Source organism: Rhinolophus sinicus, linkage group LG10, assembly GCF_036562045.2.
Source record: "Rhinolophus sinicus isolate RSC01 linkage group LG10, ASM3656204v1, whole genome shotgun sequence".
In the NCBI taxonomy this organism is placed as follows: domain Eukaryota; kingdom Metazoa; phylum Chordata; class Mammalia; order Chiroptera; family Rhinolophidae; genus Rhinolophus; species Rhinolophus sinicus.
The window spans coordinates 25,347,199-25,369,686 of record NC_133759.1 but is presented as its reverse complement, the minus strand read 5'-3'; the positions used below and the strand labels follow the sequence as shown (position 1 = coordinate 25,369,686).

At 35.6% G+C, this 22,488-nt stretch overlaps 1 protein-coding gene across 2 annotated transcripts in view; it reads right to left on the bottom strand.

Annotated features, from left to right (window-relative positions):
- Positions 1 to 21,964, bottom strand: part of ZNF385D (zinc finger protein 385D) — a 723,301-nt gene extending 701,337 nt beyond the window's left edge. Inside the window, exon 1 of one of the 2 annotated variants that reach the window (XM_019726024.2) lies at positions 21,475 to 21,964. In XM_019726024.2, the coding sequence (XP_019581583.1) occupies positions 21,475 to 21,580 (106 nt within the window). In that variant the 5' untranslated portion in view covers positions 21,581 to 21,964. Of the gene's footprint in view, positions 1 to 6,455; positions 6,478 to 21,474 lie in introns of those variants that run through there. The other variant, XM_074312787.1, reaches the window with a different exon arrangement.
- Between the last annotated feature and the right edge of the window lie 524 nt (positions 21,965 to 22,488).

The window sequence follows — 22,488 nt, the reverse complement described above, 5'->3', positions numbered from 1 at the left end:
CAAAGAGAACTGCATCTGGTCTCTTTTAAGTTATTTCTTAACTAATTAGCACTTAGTGTATGCCTAATTTGACATACAGCATAAAACATGATTAAAGTAAATAACATCTAAAAAAACTATTTGCTGAGAAAAACTTCGTTTTTTTCATGTGTGATTTCTATGCAAATTTCTAAATTAGTAATTCAACTAGAGACATCAACAAATAAGAGAAAATCTCTTCATTTTAATAATGTAATTTCTTAATAGTTCAGTAATTTAAGATCTATATAGATACAGGTGGCACTTTTGCCATATGGAAATAAGTGTGAAAAGTGTGATTTTTTTACAAAGGATAAACAAAGAAATTACAGAAATATCAGTGTAAAAGGAATGGATATTGATACTGAATCAGGAAAAAGTTGAATATAAATAGCTATAGCTACTTCTAGTCCTTTCTACTTTGAGGGGTGCTTTCAGAGCATAGAATGTAACAAGATTTTTAGTCCTGAAATTCATTATAAAGCAATATAGTAAGAATGTAGAGGAAACAAAGATAATGTGCAGCAAAACAAGGTGTACTAGCTTTTTAAAAAAGAAACAAGCGTTGATGTTTAAATATATGTTTATAGTGTTTAACTTAAGCACATTATACATATGTATATACACTTTTACATGCATGCATGTTCCACTTGTGTGTGTGTTTAAAGTATGTGCTCCTGCATGCTGCCATGCTTAGGAACTTCCCCTCCCTGTTTTGTTTTGCCATCATTTATCAAGTTCAGTAGATTTTGCTGAAGCACAATAACTAAACACTACAAAAGCCTGACACCACAAAACAACAAAAGGCATTCAAGTTGTCAAGGTGCACAGCTAGAATATTTGGAAATTACTGATGGTTATATTGGTGGAGCCCACTATTGTCCATATCATTCTCTCATTGATTCTGAGATATCCATTGTCCTTCTAATAATTCCCATCCCACTTAGGTTAACTAAAATCAGTTCCTATGCTTGCTTCTAAGAATTATAAATAATACACCTAGGATACTTTATGATTTTTATTTTCATTAGAAAACAATGTCAAATTCCGTGCCCCTAAGCACTTGAATATAGATCCAGATCTCCTGGGGGCTTGTGAAAACACTGCTGGGCTTTAACCCTAGTCTCTGATGTAGTAGGTGGGGCCCTAGAATCTTCATTTTTTAACAAGTTCTAGGCTGATGCTGATGCTGCTGGATCGTGTTGAAATGCAGATTCTGATTCAGCAGATCTGGGGTGGGGCCTGAGATTCTGCATTTCTAACAAGCTCCCAGATGGTGCTGATATTTCTGGCCTATGGACCACATTTTGAGTAGCAAGACTTCAGAGCATATGTAACATTTATCACCTCTGTTTTTTAAAGCTGAAAAACTAAAAAGATTCTTTCTACTTCTTAGCCACTTTCCACTCATTTAAGATCCAACTCAATCCTCCTTCCTCATGATGTCTTCCTAAAGGATAGAGATTCCTCTTTGCAGTGACCTTATTGCTTATACTATATACTATTCCTGAGAAAATGAATGACGAACTCTTCTAATTTGTCTACTGAATTTGGCTGAGAGTGTGTGTGTGTGTGTGTGTGTGTGTGTGTGTGTGTGAGTTAAATTACATGGCAGGGAAGCCTCCCAGTCCAGTAGAAAGGAAATGGGCTTTGGAGTCATAGCTGGATTAGAATTTCTTTTTCACTCATTACTAACTGCTGTACTACTAATTCTGAGCTCAGTGTCATTTTTAAAGCAAAAATAACAGTACCTACCTTTCAGTCCTTTTTGGTTAGGATTAAATAAAATTAATGAAGATAACACCAAACAACAGTCTTGGTACAAAACAGGTGATGAACAAGATTATATTCCCCTTCTTTCCCTTTTATGGTCTATTCATCAATTACCAACTTAACAATTGATCTAAAACTTTAGTGTCCATGAGAGTGACCTGGGCAGATTCTGAAAAATGCAGCTGCCCAGCCTTATATCAGTGAGATGCTTTGGGCCCCTAACTCCTACTTTTACATGATTCCTATGTGATTCAGGCATGATGGTGTGGGGACCTTATTTTGAGAAGCATTAGCTCTAAATTTCCACAAGGTACAATTGTTTAAGATCACCATGGGTGCTGATATAAGATTTCCTACACATTGGTATTCAAAAGATACAGACTATATGATGCAGTATTAGCTATAACAATAAAACCAACAATAATAGTAATAAATACAAACCATATTTATATTGATTAATGGCATTATTGTTTTCATTATGAACTGCCTCTGTGGTAATTCTCTAATAACCCAATTATTTTAATGTCTAGGTAATTCCATTATTAGATCATAATAGATATAGAACAGGAAGTTCTCAATTCCTCAGTTTGCCTTATAATAATAAATTTCTTTGGACTTCCAAAATAAAACACCTACTTGTCCAATGACTAAAAACTATGTAATCACTCACCTCATTCATTATGCATGAAATAAAATCCTTATTTTTACAATACCAATGTTTCAATTTCTTTGATAAATGAATATTTTGGATAACTTTTTATGACATTAAGTGACCACAATATCCCAGCACCACTTTAGGCAATGACGATACACAAGACAGGCATGTCCCTAATATCATAGGGGTTTCATTCTGGTGAAATAATAGACAATAACTAAGTAAGTGGATACTTACTATAACTTATATATGAAAGAAATAAAAGTTATGTCCAGGAATGGCTGTGCTGTGGGTTCAGGGCTGCACTACCCAGATGCCCCCGGCAGAACTAAATGACTTTATCGTTCCACTTCTAGAAATGTTATCGGCTGACACTCAGCTGTCATATCTCCCCAGCTATGTCACTCAGACGAAGAGAGTACCAATAAACTCCTTGCATACTAATCTCCTCCCAGAGTCTGCTTCCCAAGAAACTCAACTGCAGTGGACTGGAAATGGAAATTGAATGTCTGCTTGACTCTCTTGGCATCTCCTTGCATACCAGAATTTATATAAACGTTCCTATTCCCATTAGCCTTTATACTCATAGAATTCCTTAATTTATAAGCCAGACTCTCTATAAATTTATGTCTACCATTTCTTCAGCAAAAAAAAAAAAAAATGGATCGACTTTTTACCTCAAAAACATACTCATTACTTTCTCCAAAAATCTGAAATACAAATAATGATTTATCTGTTAGAAGAAAAAAAAATCTGGAATATTTGAGCCACTATACTGGAAAATCTCCACTCTATTCTGAAGTGTTTTAATAACAATCATAGCAAGTTACTTTTATAGGGCATTTTCTATGCATCAAATATGTGAAGTGCTTTTATATTCATTATTTCATTTTATCCCAAGGAAACCTTTATGAGCTACAAATTATTATTATCCCATTATACTAAGAATGAAATTAGTGTAAATAAGGTATCCAGTGAACCAGATCCGGTATGTAACAAAATTTTCATTTAAAGCCAGGCAGTGGTCCCTCAGCCACCATTTAGTACTGCCTTTCACATCATTTAAGAGCTCTTCTAAGGGTTAGGTTCCATTTCATATATTCATTTTTGAATTCCCATTCTCTTTTCTCATCCCAAAAGGAATCCAGTATGTTTTATATTAATCATGAAAATAGACCACCAGTAGTATACAGATATGTAAATTTCAAATCTCACCTGACACTTTTTCCTACTGAAAAAAAAAAAAAAAGTCCTGTCTTCTCCAGAGTGCTATAATTCACTATCATAATGACCTTTTATTCTGTTCTGTTTTAGGATCAGTCAGATGTTAATATGCTAGTGGGGCAATCATAATCCAAGTACCCAAATAAGGCAATGACCACTTGAGATTTTAATCCCAGCTAATACAATGTTGAAACAAGGAGTACAATCTCAAGTATTAGGGTAAGATAACGCAAAAAAGAAAGCAACATAAAGAAGAGAAATATAGTATATTGTGTACTATATAGTATTTTTTCATTACCCTTTCCAAAATCTATTTCATTTTGAGCTACTACAGAATATAATCATATGATTTGGTCCACAACATATCTATTCACATTTCAACCATTCATATTTAAACAAGTCATTTAATTAAATTCATCATGTGTATTCTTTTTAAAAATATGATTTTTAAAAAAAAACACCTATAAGTTATAGGAAACTATATCACTGGTAGCATTGGAACACAGTTATTTTAGGTCAAACCACCACAGGAAAGAAAGATTTATCTCTCTGAGTTTTGATCTATACAGTTCTGATCTGAAGTCAAAAAGTCTCTCTTAGAATCATAAAAGTAAACTATGCTTGATCGATAGCCCCCAAAGAAGAGAAAGCAAAGTTGATGCTAAGTCAATTTAGGAAAGGCTAGGTAACATTGGAAAAACTGCACAGTTTTAAAACAATCAGACATAGCAGTAGAAGCTTAGGCCATTTATTGCTCAGCAAAGTCAAATTCTGAGTTGGAAGTGGAATGAAAATGACTCTCCAACTTGGTAGTATCATTAGAAAGATCAGGTTAAGTTGTTGGTAAGTTTCTAAAAGGATGATAAGATTTATGTGTTCCATAACAATACATAATTCACAAAAGGAGAATGAAGGAAATGCTCAGTCATGAAATCTTAAAAAAAAAATTATTCTTAGTGGTTACCAGAGGGTAAGGGGGGTGGGGGGTGGGAGATGAGGGTTAGGGGGATCAAATATATGGTGATGGAAAGAGAACTGACTCTGGGTGGTGAACACACAATGATGTAATACAGAATTGTACACCTGAAATCTATGTAATTTTACTAACAATTGTCACCCCAATAAATTTTTTAAAAAGTTGATTACAATACAAAAAAAAAATTTTTTTCTAAAACCACATTTATATCAGAGTATATAGTGTCTCAAATAATAAACTTAAATTTTGCATATAAATAAACAAAATTCTAATTTTTAAAATATAAACTCAACCATCAATCAAACAACTAGATTGGACAAAATGGAATCAACAAATCTAGATTTGCCTTCAAATACTTGTTGAAGACACACTATGTGCAAAATACCATTTAGCTATTATCTTCACGAAACTTATAATTTGGTGGAGAAAATAAGTATATGCTCAGGTAACGATATTCTAAGAGATAATATGTCCTATAAATAAGATAAACATTTTGAGCTTTTCCATACACAATTATAGCTTCCTTTATGAAATGGATCCATTTCTTGAAAGCGTGCCCATTTTAAATGTATAAATATTGGATAGTGTCCATTGTGTTTTGCCGTGTGGGAGATGTATTCTACTGCAATAATAATAATAATAATAATAATAATAACAATAATCACTGTCTAGTGAGTGCCAGGTACACTCTCAGCCAGAGTGCATCTAAAATCATCCTGAGAGGTCTAAATTGTTATCCTCATTTCATTGATGAAGAAACTTGTTCTCGGTGAGGCGTATAACTAGGACGTGTCAAAGCAGATTCAATAGACAGACCTGCTTCTCTCTGACTCAGCATATACTACTCTTATCCACAATGTTATATTATCATCAAAAAGTCATTAGTATAATTTACAATTGCATGTGTATCTACAATTAGCTCAAAATAAAAAGCTTAATTGAAAAAAAAGTAATTAGCCTGATAAAAAAACTACCCAGCTTAGAAAACAGGAATGCAAAGTAGCCAGAATTATTTGTTTGCCACAAAAATAGCAATTTTAGTTTAGCTAAATGAATACACTGCATTCTAAAATCACTGAGATTCTATCACAACTCTTCCCTGAGAAGCATAGCAATATAATGTTCACCTTTCATTTGTCCTTAGACTACTCTTTTATCTGGAAATTTCCATAGTTCAGAAATGAGCAGTTTGTTCAAAGACAAGAGCTATTCAGACACAAGAGATATAATTACTAAAAATTAGCAAGCATAATTGCTAAAACATTTGGCCAAACTAGCCGACAAATACTTTAAGGATCATTTTCTAGACACAGCATTTCAAAAATCCTAATCAGATTTTTATACACCACGCTGCAGTATAAGCAGTATGCTTCCCATAACTAAGTTGCTTCAAAAACAGATACATCCAAGAACTCTATATAATGAAAGTAAGCTGAAAATCCAATGTAAGCAAGCCAACAGTGAAAAATTGTAGTAGTTTAACTCTAAATAAATACCCAGCAGCACAAAGCACATTTAAGATTAACTCATATCTTCGACATAGATTTTAAACAATGGCACAATTATGAAATTCACAGAATTCATAGTCCAAACATTTAAATTGCTTCCCTCTCTACCAAAAACAAACAAGCAAACAAACAAAGGCAATGCAAAAATCAGGTTAAGTGTAAAGGAGAGATTTAAAGATAGTTTTCCTTCCAAATATGGAATGAAAAGGGTGCCAACTTAAAGAGAAAGAAAAGAATTGCTTCTCCTCTTCTCGCTGACCCTTAAGTGAGGCTTTCTTTTATATTTATTTTGTATCATTACCTCGCATAGTTCATGTAGCCAACATAAAAGGATATGTGGATTTTCCTTATCTGAGCCAGCCACAGACCTTTCTGCGGAGGCAAGAAAGAAATGACTCCCCAGCACAATGGATGTCACAGACTCTCTTCCTCCCTGCAAGACTGAGAAGTCTGTAATAACTTCAAATAGGAGGGAGTTTACGATCCTTACTTTTCCTGGCACATATAAAATTAAACCTGAAGAAGAAAAAAGTAAGACACAAGTTACCAGTTTCCTACTTAAACTCTACGGAATTCCTTCCATTACGCATCTACTAAGCTGATGAACATGTTCAATTATGTACATGAGCAGAGCTCACAAAAGCATTGCAAAGTGTTCGTATAAGAGTTTATATCCATTGATGGTAGCAGAGCCCCATTTTCACAATCCACGTGATCATGACAGGGTGTGACTGAGGTGTGCATTTTCTGAACTGAGAAGTATACTTCACAGCCCGGATAGGAGAGTTGTCCTAAGATTTTTGGATTCCAAATTAAAAGACTTCTTTGGATCTTCGATTCCTGCAACCTAATTATTCCCTAACACATTTTTAGAGGAGGCTTCATCTTGACCCAATGAAGACACAGGCACCAGCTAAGCTTCTATAATTTCCCTTCACTAAAGATCTATGTATAAATGGCTTAGGTATTAAGTACCCAATATTGAATTGTAATAGAATCTAAGTTATTCATTCGCTCCACAAATATTGTCAGGAAAAATTTGGGGGCACAGTGTCTAGAAACTGTTCCCAAATATTTTCCATAGAAGTTGCCTTTTCCATTAGGTAACAGACTCCCCTAATAACACTTGAGTCAAGTTCTATAACCTGTGAGGCCTTTTCAGTTAAGAGTCATTCATCCTTATTTTGAAACTTCAGTCTTATGTTTGGTTAAAAGCTCTGGTGTTCTATGGGGAGAGACAGGAGGCCTCATCTGATGCAACAACTTCTTTTTTTCTAAAAGCTTTTTTCACTCCACTGAAGATAGGGTAGGTAGAAAAAAGAGGCAGAAAAGATGTTTCTGGCTGTGCCAGCTCATGAAGATTTAGTTGTCTTCTCTATATGATTGTTTGTTCTTTACATGAACAAAGACTCAGATATATTTTATATCACATGCATCCTTTCTAGCATAGTTACTTGTTAGGTATTCCAGTAAAATAACAATAAGATCGAGAAAAATGATGATATGGGATATAAGAAATAGGAAAAAACAGGAGGGTACAAAAACGAAATACAGTCTAGGAGTGGCAGCTCTTTAAGAGGCTTGGAAAGTAACTGAGGCTAAGAACCTAGTGAGCTTCATGAAAACTTAAAGAAGGAACCTTGAATGTATTCCAAACAATTTAAGAAGCTGGACAATGTTAGCAAGATGATGAAGAAAAATATCCTCTATAAAAAATAAAAAAGAAAGAAAGAAAAAAGAAAGAAAATTACCAGGAAAAAGTCTCTTAAACCAACAACAATATCATAATCAAATATGAAGCAAATTAAAGTGTATTATGACTTTGAATCATCTGTAGAGTGCAAGAAAAGATTATTCATTTGTCTTCAATCCAAGGAACAAATAAAGGGTTTTTAGCATGTACAGTATACAACCATGTCACAAATTTAACAGTAGAGCCTGTTGACAAAGAACAATATATTTCCATATCGTGAACTACAGAAGCTATGATACGTGAAAAACAACTGTACTACAACAAAAAGACACATAAATCAGTAAATTCCTTGTGTTCATTTAAGTAGTATTTTTCTTTTTTGCTAACAGTTTACAAATACTTCTGACCTCCTTCCAAAGAACAGATATGTCAGAAACGTGGAATAATAAAAACTCTTAATTCATATATGTGCATGTGTCTGTGTCAACACCTGTGCATGTTATAAGCAACTTGAAATTCAATTATTTTGGCTTCTAGCAACTAGCTAGAGTTGGGAATCAAGAGACCAAACCATGCAAGCATTACTTAACCAAAGCATCTGTGTTTATACATCACAGATACCCTGATTTGCTGTATTGTTGAGCATTTGTAAAATGGTCCTCACACAAAAAAGCAAACTGCATGGGAGGTATACTTTGATGCATATGGAATGTAAAATTTTAGCTATACTTTTTGTTTTGAGTGTTGTCTTTTTGTAATTTTTCTTTTACTATCCCATTCATTTCTTAAAGAAAGAGTTTTAAATGGGGTATTAGGAGGTAGGGTAACAGATGGGGAGGTCAGGCCTAAGAGAAGTGAAGAAAGAGGAGGCGAAGAGAAAAGAGGCCAAAAGCAGTGGTGTCCTTTTCTTATGACCACAGAAACTTCTGTCTTAATGAAATTAGTAAGCCTTGTGTGCCAGAATTCTGTTTCCAATTGATTATCTTTATAGCTAAGCATTCAAGGAAATGTAAGATATGGTTGTAAGTATCAAAACTAGATTAGATACATAGATAGAGAGGATTGTCACAGTTAAATCATTTAAGAGGTAGAGATAAAGGAGTATATGACATATATGAACACACATCGAAGGTAAAGCCACTCTAGTGGAATATTTCTGAGTTTAGTACACTCAAAGCTATCCTCAATTATATAATAATTGAACATATTACAAAGTCAGTCTTTGGTTAAATATTTAAAAGAGGAGAAAAGATGATATAAAATATCAAGAATAAGAGGTAAGCATGGTAACAGAATCAGAGGCTACCATTCAGTGAACAAAACATTCACTATCCAGGCAAGGCCCTCTCTTCATTAAGAATAGGAAATGAGATAGCAAGTTATAATAGGACCTATGTTATTGTGAGCATAGTAATTATATGAGAAGTGTAGGAATAAGTATTAGCACATAAAAAGAAAATTCCATCATTGAGATTATCAAGTTCACACACATAATTACATAGCATTGTTCCAGCCTTAACACAATGAAGCTTTCAGATAGGAAGAAAAATAGACCAAAGCATATTATTATCCCCAAATCTCTAAATGAACTTGAATTGTTTTTAAGTCTCCAGAAGTTTGTAGAGAAAGAAATACAAACTTCAGAGTAGCCATAAATTACAATCACAAGTACATTAAGAAATGTATATATTTGGTTCTGAATGATTTTCTCACAGATTCTCTACAAACTATCAGTTACATGAAAGACAGCTAAATTTAATTACCTAGGAATTATTTTCGTATGTTTAAGAATTTTTTTTTTTAAATATGGTGAGTCTAAGGTGATTTGGAACATCCAGTTTGAAAAGACTAGTGGTAAGCTTGGAAGTCCAGATACAAATGCTTCAAAGCACTTTATTTACATTTTCATATAGCACGGTGTCAGTTAGGATACGCTAGATTTTGCTGCAGTAACAAAATCTTAAAATCTTAGTGATTAAAGAAACAAAAACTAAATTCTCGCCACATAGTATGTTCATCTCAGCTCAGCAGGTCCTCAATTCCAAGTTACGCTGACTCAGAGTCACAGGGTAGCAAAGCCTCTAGCATCTGAAATATGGTTAGTCTCTGTAACAGTGTGTGTTGGTGTGGGGTGGGTGGTGGTGGGGGGGAACAAATCTAACAAATCACACCACTTTTTAAAGTCTTCTGCCAAAAAATGACATGTCATGTCCTTTCATGTTTTCTTGGCCACACCAAATAACATGTCATAACCTTACTTCAGCGGGTGTAGGGGGATGGAGAATTGCAATCCTTCCAAGTGACTGGAAAGAAGAAAATAACAAATATTGTAGACAGATCTAATCACTATAAGTAGTTGATATGCTCTATTTTAAATGCTCTATTTCCTCATTTCCCAGTTAAGTTTGAGTTCCTGGAAAGAAAATGTTGAATCTTATCTATATTTCCAGGATTTGCTCTAGGCACTCAGTAACTATTTGCTGAATGAATAACAAGGACAGACAGCTTTATCATATATCTTAGCATGTTCAAGAAGAAGTAATACTGAAAAGAGACCTTTGGAATTGACATAAAGTTCATGTGTGATAATTCAAAAGTATCTCAGAAATATGACAAATTGAGGTGAGAAAATGATGGAAAACATGGAGACTGCCCTTTCAAAAAGATTGACAATGATTCCAAGCAGAGCTTTGAGACAGGAGATTAAAGGAAGTTGCTCTATGTAGAAAAGAATACAGCAGGTCTGGAGGTAGAACAGATGGAAGGAAAGAGTGAAGTTTTGAGAGAGAGATGAGTAATTGATGAAATGTTTAGAAGGTACCAGGAGGAAGTGGGATCTAAAACAGATAAGTGGGATTTGGGACAGCAATACTTTTGAGATATAGATTAGGATGGTTATAAATAATATGAATTAGGATGGTTATAAATAAAACTGACTGGTAATAAAAGAAAAAAATATTTGAAGATATGCCAGTCTAATGGTCTTTATTTCATGAGAAGCAGAAACCAGGTAACACGCTAAATGTAAGAACAGGAATTGGGCAAAGGACTTGAACGACACAACAAAATTTAGAATGGCCTTTATATAGAAAGGTGGTTCCTGGGAATTATAAAAATGACTAAGAAGCATTGAGAATGGATGTCTAGTGGGAGATGAAATGGCAAAAGCAAAATATGCATTTCCACAGTAATTAGAACCATCTCTATGATTTAGTGACTTAATATCATGATCTTACAAACCATCTGGTTACACATCCAGGCCCAGACCCAGGAAACACAAACAAATGACCTCTTTCTGACATCCAGCAAAAAGGGTAATGTTCTGACTCCCTGTACAAAAAAAAAAAATCTAAAACTATCATTGATCATTTTGATTTAATGATCAGGAACAAAATAAAAATGAAATTGTAAAATGTCTTCCCTCAGTGGCTATTTTAAATCTACTACCATTGGGTATTTCTAGAAGGAAACTGAAATTGATTCAATTGACCTAAAATACATACAGGTGTATTATTATGCAACTTCCAAGGGATTTTTTCCTGTCTTGTAAAATCCAATTCTTCCTTTAAAATGAGCTATTAGCCTTTTAAAAGAAGGAAAATTAAAATACACCACTTTCATTTTACCAAAAAATGTAGCTAAATCTTCCTTGACTACAGACACTCTGCTACCTTAGGCATATTGATGGAATTTAGTATTAGTCTCAGCCATAGTGAGATCTGAAAATGAAATGTCATGATACTAACTACATGATCTTTTTTAGGTTCCGCACGATTATTAATGTCTGATGATAATAGGCAATCATTGTAGAGACATAGTAAGTGAAGATTAGTTTTTGCTGTTTAAATGTATAGAAATAAACTCTAAGAAAACAGAATTGGTATTGAAAGAGTCAATCCAGAAGTAGAGTTGAATTTAGGGGCAAAATGATGAATTCAGTTTGAGATGACAATGGAAATGCCCCCAGAAATGATAAAGGAATGATGCCCTCTGGACACAGGAAACGTCTCATTGGCAAGGAAACTAATTATGAATTGTATATAAAACAGCAAATGCATAATATCATGTATGTTTTTGGCCATATGACTAATTTTTTTACACAGGTTAATACGACAGAATTAGATATATGCATTAAAAGCAGCTTAGTGCCAATTAAAAGGTAATTTTAATGTAGAGTTTTCAACATTGTTTATGGGACCACTTTTTTACTTGAATGGAAGGAGAAAGAACAGCTGCAAACAATATGACGCGATGCGGTTGGGATTACCGGGATGATTCAAGTCACAGCTACTTGACTAGATTTAATAATATTCTCTTTGGGGACACTTTCATTGTTATCTTGGAAAGTACTCACAGGTGAACTCATAACTTGTTTCTCTTTCTGAAAAATTTCAGAAACTAATAGAGCAAGAAATAAATCAGTCTTCGCTAGATTAAAAGCAATGATCTCTTATTTTAAAATGTGTGCCTGGTAATTTTATTCTTATAGACCAAACGACTTTTATAATTTTACACAAAAGTATGCCGAGCTACCCTCAAACTAACCTCTCAATGATTTCCAAACTGCTTTAGCTTGTAGACACACATTACACTCCCATTATATACATAGCCATATTCATAGAATCAGTACCACAGCTCCAGTTTCAGACACAATAAGTATGGCATGGTGCTTGGCAATATCCTAAAGGATGTACTTCACTATGGTCTCTATACACAGTATGACAGTCAACCAAATTTCAATAATTTATTACCACCATCACTTATTAGACTCTACTTATTGACACCTCAGTAAGAGCCAACTTCCAGGATTCATTGCTATTTATTTTAATGACAAAGCAATGGCATGATCTTCAAAATTAATTCAAAATGGAATGAATACCAATGTCCCTGTGTGAGAAGGGACATTGGTATTCATTCCATTTCAAATTAATGGGCTACAGGGAGTGTGAGAAGCACGTTGTGTTGGCATACGTTGTCTCACTGTTTGTCCCTCTGTTCACCTCATTTAACCGTTAAAAACAAAGAAATAACACTTCAACCTTAATGTGTTGGCTCTCTTTTAGTGGGAATTAATGAAATAAAAATGAGTAACTGTGTATTCCTATGAGACTCTAATAATCAGGGTGATCATTCAGTTGGCACATTTCTGTTTTCTCCAGGTTATAAAAATTGAGAGCCTTCTAAATACTATTTGATTATGCTGCCCCTCTAGAGATCACTAGCTATTATTACCTTAAACGTTTTATTATTCTGAAACACACAATGTCAATTATTAAAATATTCCAATTGATTTATAAAGATAAAAAAAATCACAGCACTTTGCTGCTCAAAACAAAACTAGTTGATGTTGCATCACAAATACATTTGGGAAAGCAGTTAAGTTGTTAGGTTTCAAATAATCAAAGGGATAAGGTAAAAACAAATTCATTGAATAACACAGAATTTCCAAACTCAGCTAATGGACAAGATGATTCATTGTTCTGATGTGGCAAGACCAAATGGAAAGCCAACAACTGGGAAAGTACAAAAATGCAGAGACTGGAAACTTTTAACTTGGGCATGGAAAGCAAGTAATTTGCTGTAATCGGAATGTAATAGGCAGCATTTATAGGAAGATGCCCTTTGGAGCATCAAATTACCCTAATCTATTTAGAGTCTTATTAATGATCCTGACAATTTTCCTTAAGGACCACATCAAGGTATAGAAAATAACTGCTAAAGTCACTAGCATTTGCATAAAATTAGTTTATCTTCACATCAAATCTGACTATGGTTATAAAGCCTATATTAGAGCATATTTTGGAGTAATTTTCAAATTAATGTTTCATTAGTGCTCCCTTCATACTGTCATTTATTGATTATTCTCATCTCTATTTCATTCATATATGATCACTGTCCCCTGTTAAATCACTCCAATGTATGACAAACTTAACAGAAGCTATTTCCCTGTGTACATGGAAAGAAAAAGGAGAAACCATTCAGGATAGCACAGAGAACATCAGGCTTTGAATCAGACGAGGTTACTTCATGATCCAATTTTGCCACCTACAAATTACTTGGCTTTGCAAAATCACTTATCCTTCCTTAGTTTTGTTCCCTTGTCTTAAAAAAGAAAATGTAAATGTGGGTAAAAGTAATACCTACCCACCAAATTTGTGGGAAGAAACAAATGAGAAATTATAGGTCATTTTTTTTTCAATTCTGTGAAACACTATTTCAATACAATATTTTAGGATGTGCATTAAGAGGAAAAGATGAAAACAATTTTGCTTTAAGTGGACACAGGAATTTTAATCTCACTATTTGTAAATGGCAACATTTTCTATCCTGAATATTATTTAGTTTTTTTCTCAAATTTTCTTATGCATGATAAAAGAAAATCCTTATTAGGGAAACTTTTATTCTGCTTAAAGATGATACCTTAAGAAAGGAAATTTTTCTTTGACTTGCTCAGAGTTCTGAGGGTTCCTTTTCAACTTTTGAAAATTTAAATTAAGAAGACATGTTCTAATTTATGATCTAAAAGGAGAAAACATATTTTATATTTCCTGTATCATCTCTTCAGGCTAACTTGTTCTGGTTACTCTACTTATGAATAGTCAAAGAAGGCTACATTGGCATCTCACATAATTCATGATTAATAAATAATTAAGAATTATGCCAGTAATTAAAAAAGAATTTTTACAAATACAAAGTGCTCATCAAAATCCATAGGAACTGAAAATGGTATTTTGAAAGCAGTTTCCTAAGATCAAATTCTTCTTCATGAGATGCTAAAAAAGTTTACTCAACCTACTAAAAAACATCAATTAATCAGTAATTGGACTGTATCTACTTTATTCCAGAGAGAACAAAAGTTATTCTGATAGATTATTACACTCTTTTTAAGGGAATTTTCATATTATCTTTAGATTCTGATAGCTATTTTGCTTGAGTTTCTACAAATTCTATGTCTACCACATAGCAGAATTTCATTATTTATTCACTGGACAAATGTTTTGGACGCCTACTTGTTCAAAGCAAGGACAAACATTGCAGGAGGTTAAAAGATTAAAAAACACAGTCCCTTTCATAATGGGATTATATCTATTATAATCTAAATTATTGATGCTCAAGGAGACCTGTGAAGAACTGAAATATCAAGGGAAAGCCAAGTTAGGTCACTTTACCCTACATATTAATTCTTAAGGCAAATATGAATTTGCCCACTGTTCCCATCTCAGAGATACCATTACCATTCCTGAAAATTATCCATTTTCCCAGGTTCCCCAAAGAGTCAAGCTGACTCCAACTTTTAACTCATCACAGAAATACCAGCACTCAGAATTTGTCAAAGTAAGTAGGCTCAAACTCAGTGCCATGGCTAAAAATGTCATTAAAGGGAGTAAAATGTATGAAGTATTGTCTAAGGGTACATAGCCCTCCCATCCTTCTAGAAACTTTGAAATGTTTGACATTAAGTCAGAACAGTAGGCATCCCAGTAAGTAAACTGCTCTTTACTGTGTAAGAAAGATTCCTACCCAAGTCTCTGTTATATTAACAAAGATAGAGCTCACTGTACCATTCAGTTCCCTCTTCATGAAGACTCATGGGAAAAATTATCTCCAGTCTCAGTACTAGGAATGGTCTTTTTTCCTTGACCAATAGAGTTCTGATTATATCAGCTCCTATGGGTCTAATGGTTGTTTAAAACCTTCAGGGCATATCTAGTACAACCAGAAGGAACAGAGTTCAAAAGCTGTCCCTTTCCAGCTGTGTATATGTACATTACTTGGCTCAGTTCCTTATCTCTAAAGTGAATGTAATAGTAAGATTTTGCTCCTAAAATTTTGAGGTTAAGCATAAAGAACCAACTATAGCCAATAAGACTACTCGTTAAAAGGTAGCACTATGATCTTGGATTATCAGGGTAGGCCCTAAATGCAAGCACAAATACCCTTGTAAGAGAAAAACAGAGGGAAAGCAGACTCCGAGGAGAAGACAATGAATGGGAAGGCAAAGCCAAAGATTGGTGGGATGTGACCACAAACCAGGGAATGCCAACAATCACCAGGAGCTGCAAGAGGCAACCTACAGATTCTCCCCTAGAGACTGAGGGAGCACCACCTCGCTGACACCATGATTTCAGCCCAGGGATACTGATTCCAGACTCCTGACCTCCAGAACTGGGGGTGAATCCATTTCTGTTATTTGAAGCCACCACGTCTTTGATAATTTGGCTCAGTAGCCACAGGAAACTCATACATGATGATAATTAAAAGTAGCTTACATCTACAACATATTCACTTTGTACTGGACACTATTTGAAGCACTTTACAGATATTATCTTATTAAGCCTTCAATCATTCTAAGAGATAGGTCATTTATTATCACCATTTTTTATGGGTGAGGACACTAAATCAAAGAGATGTACAATAAGCTTACTAAATTGTCACTACTTACAAGGCACAGAGCAAGGATTCAAACTCAGGCTTTCTTTAATTCACACTCTTAAATGCTACATCATGTTAAGTCCCTATTTGTCCCTATGACTTTAATGTCAAATTTTATTATGAATGTAAAATTGGAATCACCTGAGAACGCAACCCAGTATCTACAGCCTTTATTCTTTAAATTCTACGTATCTGGATAGATTTAGTACACCGAGACTAACTCCTAGAAGTTGTTCTCAGCAAATGCAGTTTTAAAATTCAGATTTTTCAGGATTCCCTCTGAAGTTTCATGTGTATTCCTATGTCTACGTAAAAGTAAACATACTATAGACATTTCATTAATTTTCCTTTCGTTTCAGTTAAGAGTGGATGAGAAATTACTAAAAGAAAAAGAAATCTCTAATAATTTTAATAATACATTATAAAATAGCAAATAATTCTTTAAATATAAAAACAGAACACATGACAATATGACAAAGACCTAAACAAAGAACATTTCACCCCATGTCATGAAAAACCCTTAGGAAAATCCTCAAATGGACCTCCCTAACACTGCACTGTAGTAATATTTTTTCTTCTTATGGGGACAGATAGGTCTAATGGGTAATCAAGATATGCTACGATTAGTACTGTTTACTGGAAGATGGGCTACATAACTACTTGGAAAGAAAATACAAACTCACTTTTACTGCAAATTTGTTACTTAAAAGATCTGTTTAGGAATGCTGCATGCTTGCTTGTCTTCGTAGATATAATTCCATACATAGATTATGGAGAACTACCCCTTTGTTTTCTGAATAGGCAAAAAAAAATTAAACATACATTTGGATGACACTATAGGCAAAGTAATAAAGTCGTTAAATGGTCTAGACGTCCCTATTCCATCCCAGAACTGTGTTCTAGTATTCTCTACACATTCACTAGTAGGTTAAGAATAAGATATTCTTTTAAACCCATCCTCAATCTGGGCAAAATACTAAAAGTTGTACAGAATTTTCTGGATATTATTAAAATCATATTTAAAATGGGATCAAGATTTTGTAAAGAATTGTGATTCATCTCTGCCTCTCCATATCCTTAAACTTCTCACTTTGTAATTAAAAAAAAAAAAAAAAGTAGTTAAGGCTGGGCTATTCCAGAAAGGAGAGTTATTGCTAATTTTAGCAGTCCCTAAAAGACACAAATGAATAAATAAATATATATATATATATATATATATATATATATATATATATGTATATATATATATATTCACATTATATATATTCAAATGAATATATATTTTATTGGGGAAGGGGAACAGGACTTTATTGGGGAACAGTGTGTACTTCCAGGCCTTTTTTCCAAGTCAAGTTGTTGTCCTTTCAATCTTAATTGTGGATTTTGCATTTTTTTTTGCATATTTTTTTTAATTTTATTAAATTTATTGGGGTGACAATTGTTAGTAAAATTACATAGATTTCAGGTGTACAATTCTGTATTACATCATCTATAAATCCCATTGTGTGTTCATCACCCAGAGTCAGTTCTCCTTCCATCACCATATATTCGATCCCCCTTACCCTCATCTCCCACCCCCCACCCCCCACCCAATAAATTTTTAATGTACTGAAATTTTAAAAGTGATCTCTAATGTGTTATCTACTTGTTCAAAAGATTAATTTCACTAACAGATTTTAGCCATGTACTCTATTTGAGGTTGTTTAAGTGCTTCCTTGATTTTCAACACATAGGCTTTAATTTATTCAAATTGTCACTTTGAAAATTTTGTCAAAAAAGTAAGAATTGTTACCCACACTGAGTTCTGAGCTCTTAAAACACTCAAAATTACAAATCCTTCTCCAATATTAGTTTCTTCAGTCTGTGATATAAATGTGACTCAGACGTCCAATTTAAACCACTTTTCAAAGATCTGGTTGTTCAAATCCCCAAATAATATCAAATAAACTACTAGTCTAATTGTGCAAATATGGAACTTAGAAAATTTGTAAAACGCAGTAGAACATATGTTTATGTGATGATAAGGTTAATCCATTTACAAGACTCCTGATGTCGTAAAATATTTGGCAATTCAAAAATTCAAGTTTATAATTAGTTTGATATTTTACTACCACAGTTAAATATGTTAGCCACCATAACAACCTAATTATCCACTTCCAAAAAACAAATAAAACCTCTAGGTGAGTTATTACTATGCTATTTTTACACTCTTTTGCTAAACCCTTACATATTCAGAAATATCTTGTTTCTGTTAAGTAAGCAAAGTGATTTTTTTTTTTACTTCAACTATATTAGGAGAAGAAACAAAAACTTCTATTTCATGCAATGCTAGGATACTACTAGAAAACACAATTTAACCCTAAAACAAAAGAGAGATCATGGTAATGAACTTTGGTTTAATGGAACAGAGAAATGTAGTTTTATTTGAAAACAATAAGATAGCATGCAATTGCATTGAAACATGTAAAATATCTTCAACTTCCCCAAATATCTCTATATTTCCAAATCTGCTCTCACATATTAGATATTAACATCATTAGTGTCCTAATGAATTTATGTACTTTTATTTGATAATTCCATTCATGTGCAGGCAAATTGTATCTGGGACTTAAAATACTATATCACTAATCCCAAAACAAGCAAAATTCCAGCTTGTGAAAAAATATCCCAAATGCATTTTATTTGCTGTTCTTGCTCTTAGTTTTAAAAATTCAAATTTTAGACAGGCACTAATATAACTTATCTGAAGAACTCATGAGTAATGGATTTATAAAGTTAGAGATTACAAGAAAAAAAGAGATGTGTACTCAGCTGCATGTACTTTGCAATAAGAAATGCAATATCTTAATTAAACTTCAAATAAAATAAGTACTAAATGAGACATGAATCTTTTAGCCTGAGTTGTTATTATAGATGAAACTATGTTTTGTTAAATAGCAAACAGTTTTTATTATTGAACTTTTGATGCACCTTGTAAATAGCAAATCCCAGCAGGGTGTGTAATTGTCTTGAAAATGTTGAAAATAAAAAGTAAATTTTGAAACATGATTCTAGTATCTCTTAATAGAAATCCAACATTTTGTTAGGATCTGAGCATTAATTATAAGCTGGCTGAAATATAAGAATGTTTAGGTAGACCTCAGGATAACTCTATACAGTCATAAAAATGTCTCTCAGCATTTAGCCCTCTCTAGAGCCAGCAGGCCGAATTCTATAAACACCACACAATTTTCATTTGAATTCAAGTCTTGTGTTCCACATTTCTGTTACATTAATCATTTGAAATTGTTGTGGATGAATCAATCTATGATATTATCATCACTGTACTAATTTTTCATGGGACTTAGAACTTAGGGAGGTCATCCTTCCACTTTTCAAATGGAGCTCAGAAAGGTTGTGCAGTGTTTGTGTAGTTGTGAAACCGACTTTGGAGTCCCGTAGTCCTTGTTTCCAAAACACTAACTGTGGAACTTTTACAAATTTGACATCTCTAAGGCTACCTCTTCCTTATGAACAAAATGGAGATGGTGAAGATGCTGTCTTCTTGGGGTTGTTACGAATTTGCAGGGGCTGTAAAGCCCTTACCACGTTTCTTGGTGTGCAATGAATGGAAAAACAAATATTAGATAGTACTAGTAGTGGTAATAGTAGTATTAAATGACCCCAAAAGTCCTTTAGTCACTTTGCAATAGAGCAAAAATAATCCAAAATTCCTAACTTTTGGCTTAGGGGAACACAGAGAGCTTCAAACACTTCATTTACTTCAATCTAAGATAACATTAACTCAAGATATTTGCCCATTCCCCCTGTCTATATGTAAGCTCCATGAATAAAGTTAATTTCTGAGGATCACCTGGAACGAAACGCAAAGAAATTGCAGCAAACCCCAGACACACTGTGCTGCATCAATCTACATAATTTGAAATGACCCATATTTGCCTTTCAGGCTTAGCGACCACAGTATAGTGACTGAATGACCCAGTACAGGGCAGGGGTGGCGTGAAAACCCAAAGGGAGCCACGTCTTTCCAGTTGACTTCAGGGAACGTGGTATACCATGATTGAGTGGACATGTGAAAGGCACATCCAACAGACCAATAGGAAATACTCTCAAGAGAAGAGAGAGAAATTTCCCCTATCACATCCCCAGAAAATGCCACAGGAGAGTCATAGATGAGCTTCATCTCTGGGGTTAAACCTACAGAAGGTGGGGTAGTTTTCAAAGTCAGTTCAGGGTTCCAGAATTTAGAGCCGCTCAAACACCTAGGAACAGCACATCACATGTTGTTATTTTAGCTACAGCTCAGAATAAAGCAGACATAAACACCGCTACCAGAAATACGTGATGCTACAAGTCTGAATTGTAAGGAGGACAGATAGGGAATGAGGCATTTCACAAGGGGTGACACCATATTAGGGACAGTGGGTTTCCTCTGACCTCAATTCGCACCCACAATAAAACTTCTTCCAAAATGCAAGAAGTCACAAGGTGCACAGACCCTGTGCTCTCTCTTCTAATTGGGTCTCTGGCCCTGAAAGGTGATCGGATTCATAGGGCACTGGTTCACCAGTAGCTTCCCCAATACAAACTAAATATCAACGTGATACTCCTGGAGGGAGGCTTCTATAGCTCAATAGCTTCTCAGGGTGCCCTCAAATTGTGTATATCCCAAAGAGAGACTAATAATAATAATAATAATAATAATAATAATAATAGTAATAATAATAATGGAAAAAAATAGGAAGACAATCACAAAGCTGGCCCTCTGTGCTTTCTGATCCCAAAACTTCGCCAGGTTTCCCAGGGAGTGCATCCACACACACCCAATAGGAGACAGGCAGCAGGGCGTCCATCCGAGGTGGCCCAGCCCTAGACACCAGCCAGAGCCCGGCTGACCCTGTCGCCCCCACTGCACCTTGGTCCTCCGCAGCGCACAGTGTCCCGAGACCCTCAAGCTCTGCACTCTACACTCCAGCCCCAGTAACCTCACATTTCTTCTTGGCACCAAGCAGCAGGGGCAAGGGTGCTGACGGATGGTGTGGGGTGTGAGTGGGGGGATGGTCCTGGATCCAGACAGCACAAATGCCCATTTCGCGTGCCCGGAATCCCGCAGGAGCACATCGCCAGAGCGGTACCCAGCACCGCAGCCAACTCCACCGCCCCAGCCCAGACACCTATTTTGCGCTCAACTTACCTGGGCCAGGCTGAGCTTTCGGTGCCCCCAGTAGCTTTTCTCTCCTTCCTCCCACCGAGCCCTTCATCCTCCGGCTGGCTGCCGCCCGGCGCCCTGGCCCTGGCATCCGGGAGGAGCAGCAGCCCAGGCTGGCAGTCCCTGAGGGCGCACGGCTGCCCACCCGCGGCTTCGGCGGCGGCGGTCCTGCGAGGCGTGAGCGTTAGCGTTAGCGGAGAACGGTCCCTTAGGCTCCGCGGTGCTGTTCCCCAGGAGCCGGCTGGAGGTGGCAGTCAGCGCGCCTCCGCCTCCGCCGGGTCCACGGCGCTCCGCATGAGTCCCGCACCCGCGCCAGCCTCAGGTGCACCCGGCTGGGGAGAGGTGCGGGCGCACTGAGGGAGGGGCCCGGCCCGGGGGCGCCTCGAGAGGGAGAGGGCTGAGAAGGAGGAAAGACACCGGGAGGCGAGGAACTAGCTTTACGGGAGTGAGTGGATCCTGGGTGTTCTGAGGAAACGCGAGGGGAAGTGCACTCAGAAACTAGAGATGTTGGAAATGAGCTCGAGCGAGCTGCTTCAGGAGGCGCAGGAAAGGGGCTCTGCTTTTGTGCTTGTCGTTTGGGTACTATTAGCTGACAAACCCCCCTCCATCTCTCTCTCTCTCTCTCTCTCTCTCTCTCTCTCTCTCTCTCTCTCTCTCTCTCTCTCTCTCTCTCTCCTTTGTCTTTTTTCTCTTTCTTTCTTTCTTTCTTTCTTTCTCTTTCTTCCTCTCTCTCTCTCTCTCTCTCTCTCTCTCTCTCTCTCTCTCTCTCTCTCTCTTCTTTCTTTAATACTGTATACTATATAACAGTTAACCTCAATAACCTAAGTTACAGCGTGTTTCGGTGAAGCTATTGCAAATATGTAGGGAAGTCCTGCCTCCACAAAACCCAAATGTTCACTCCTTTTTGACAGACTCATATCCTATTGAGATTTTCCTCTCTCTCTCTCTCTCTCTCTCTCTCTCCACACACACACACACACACACACACACACACACACA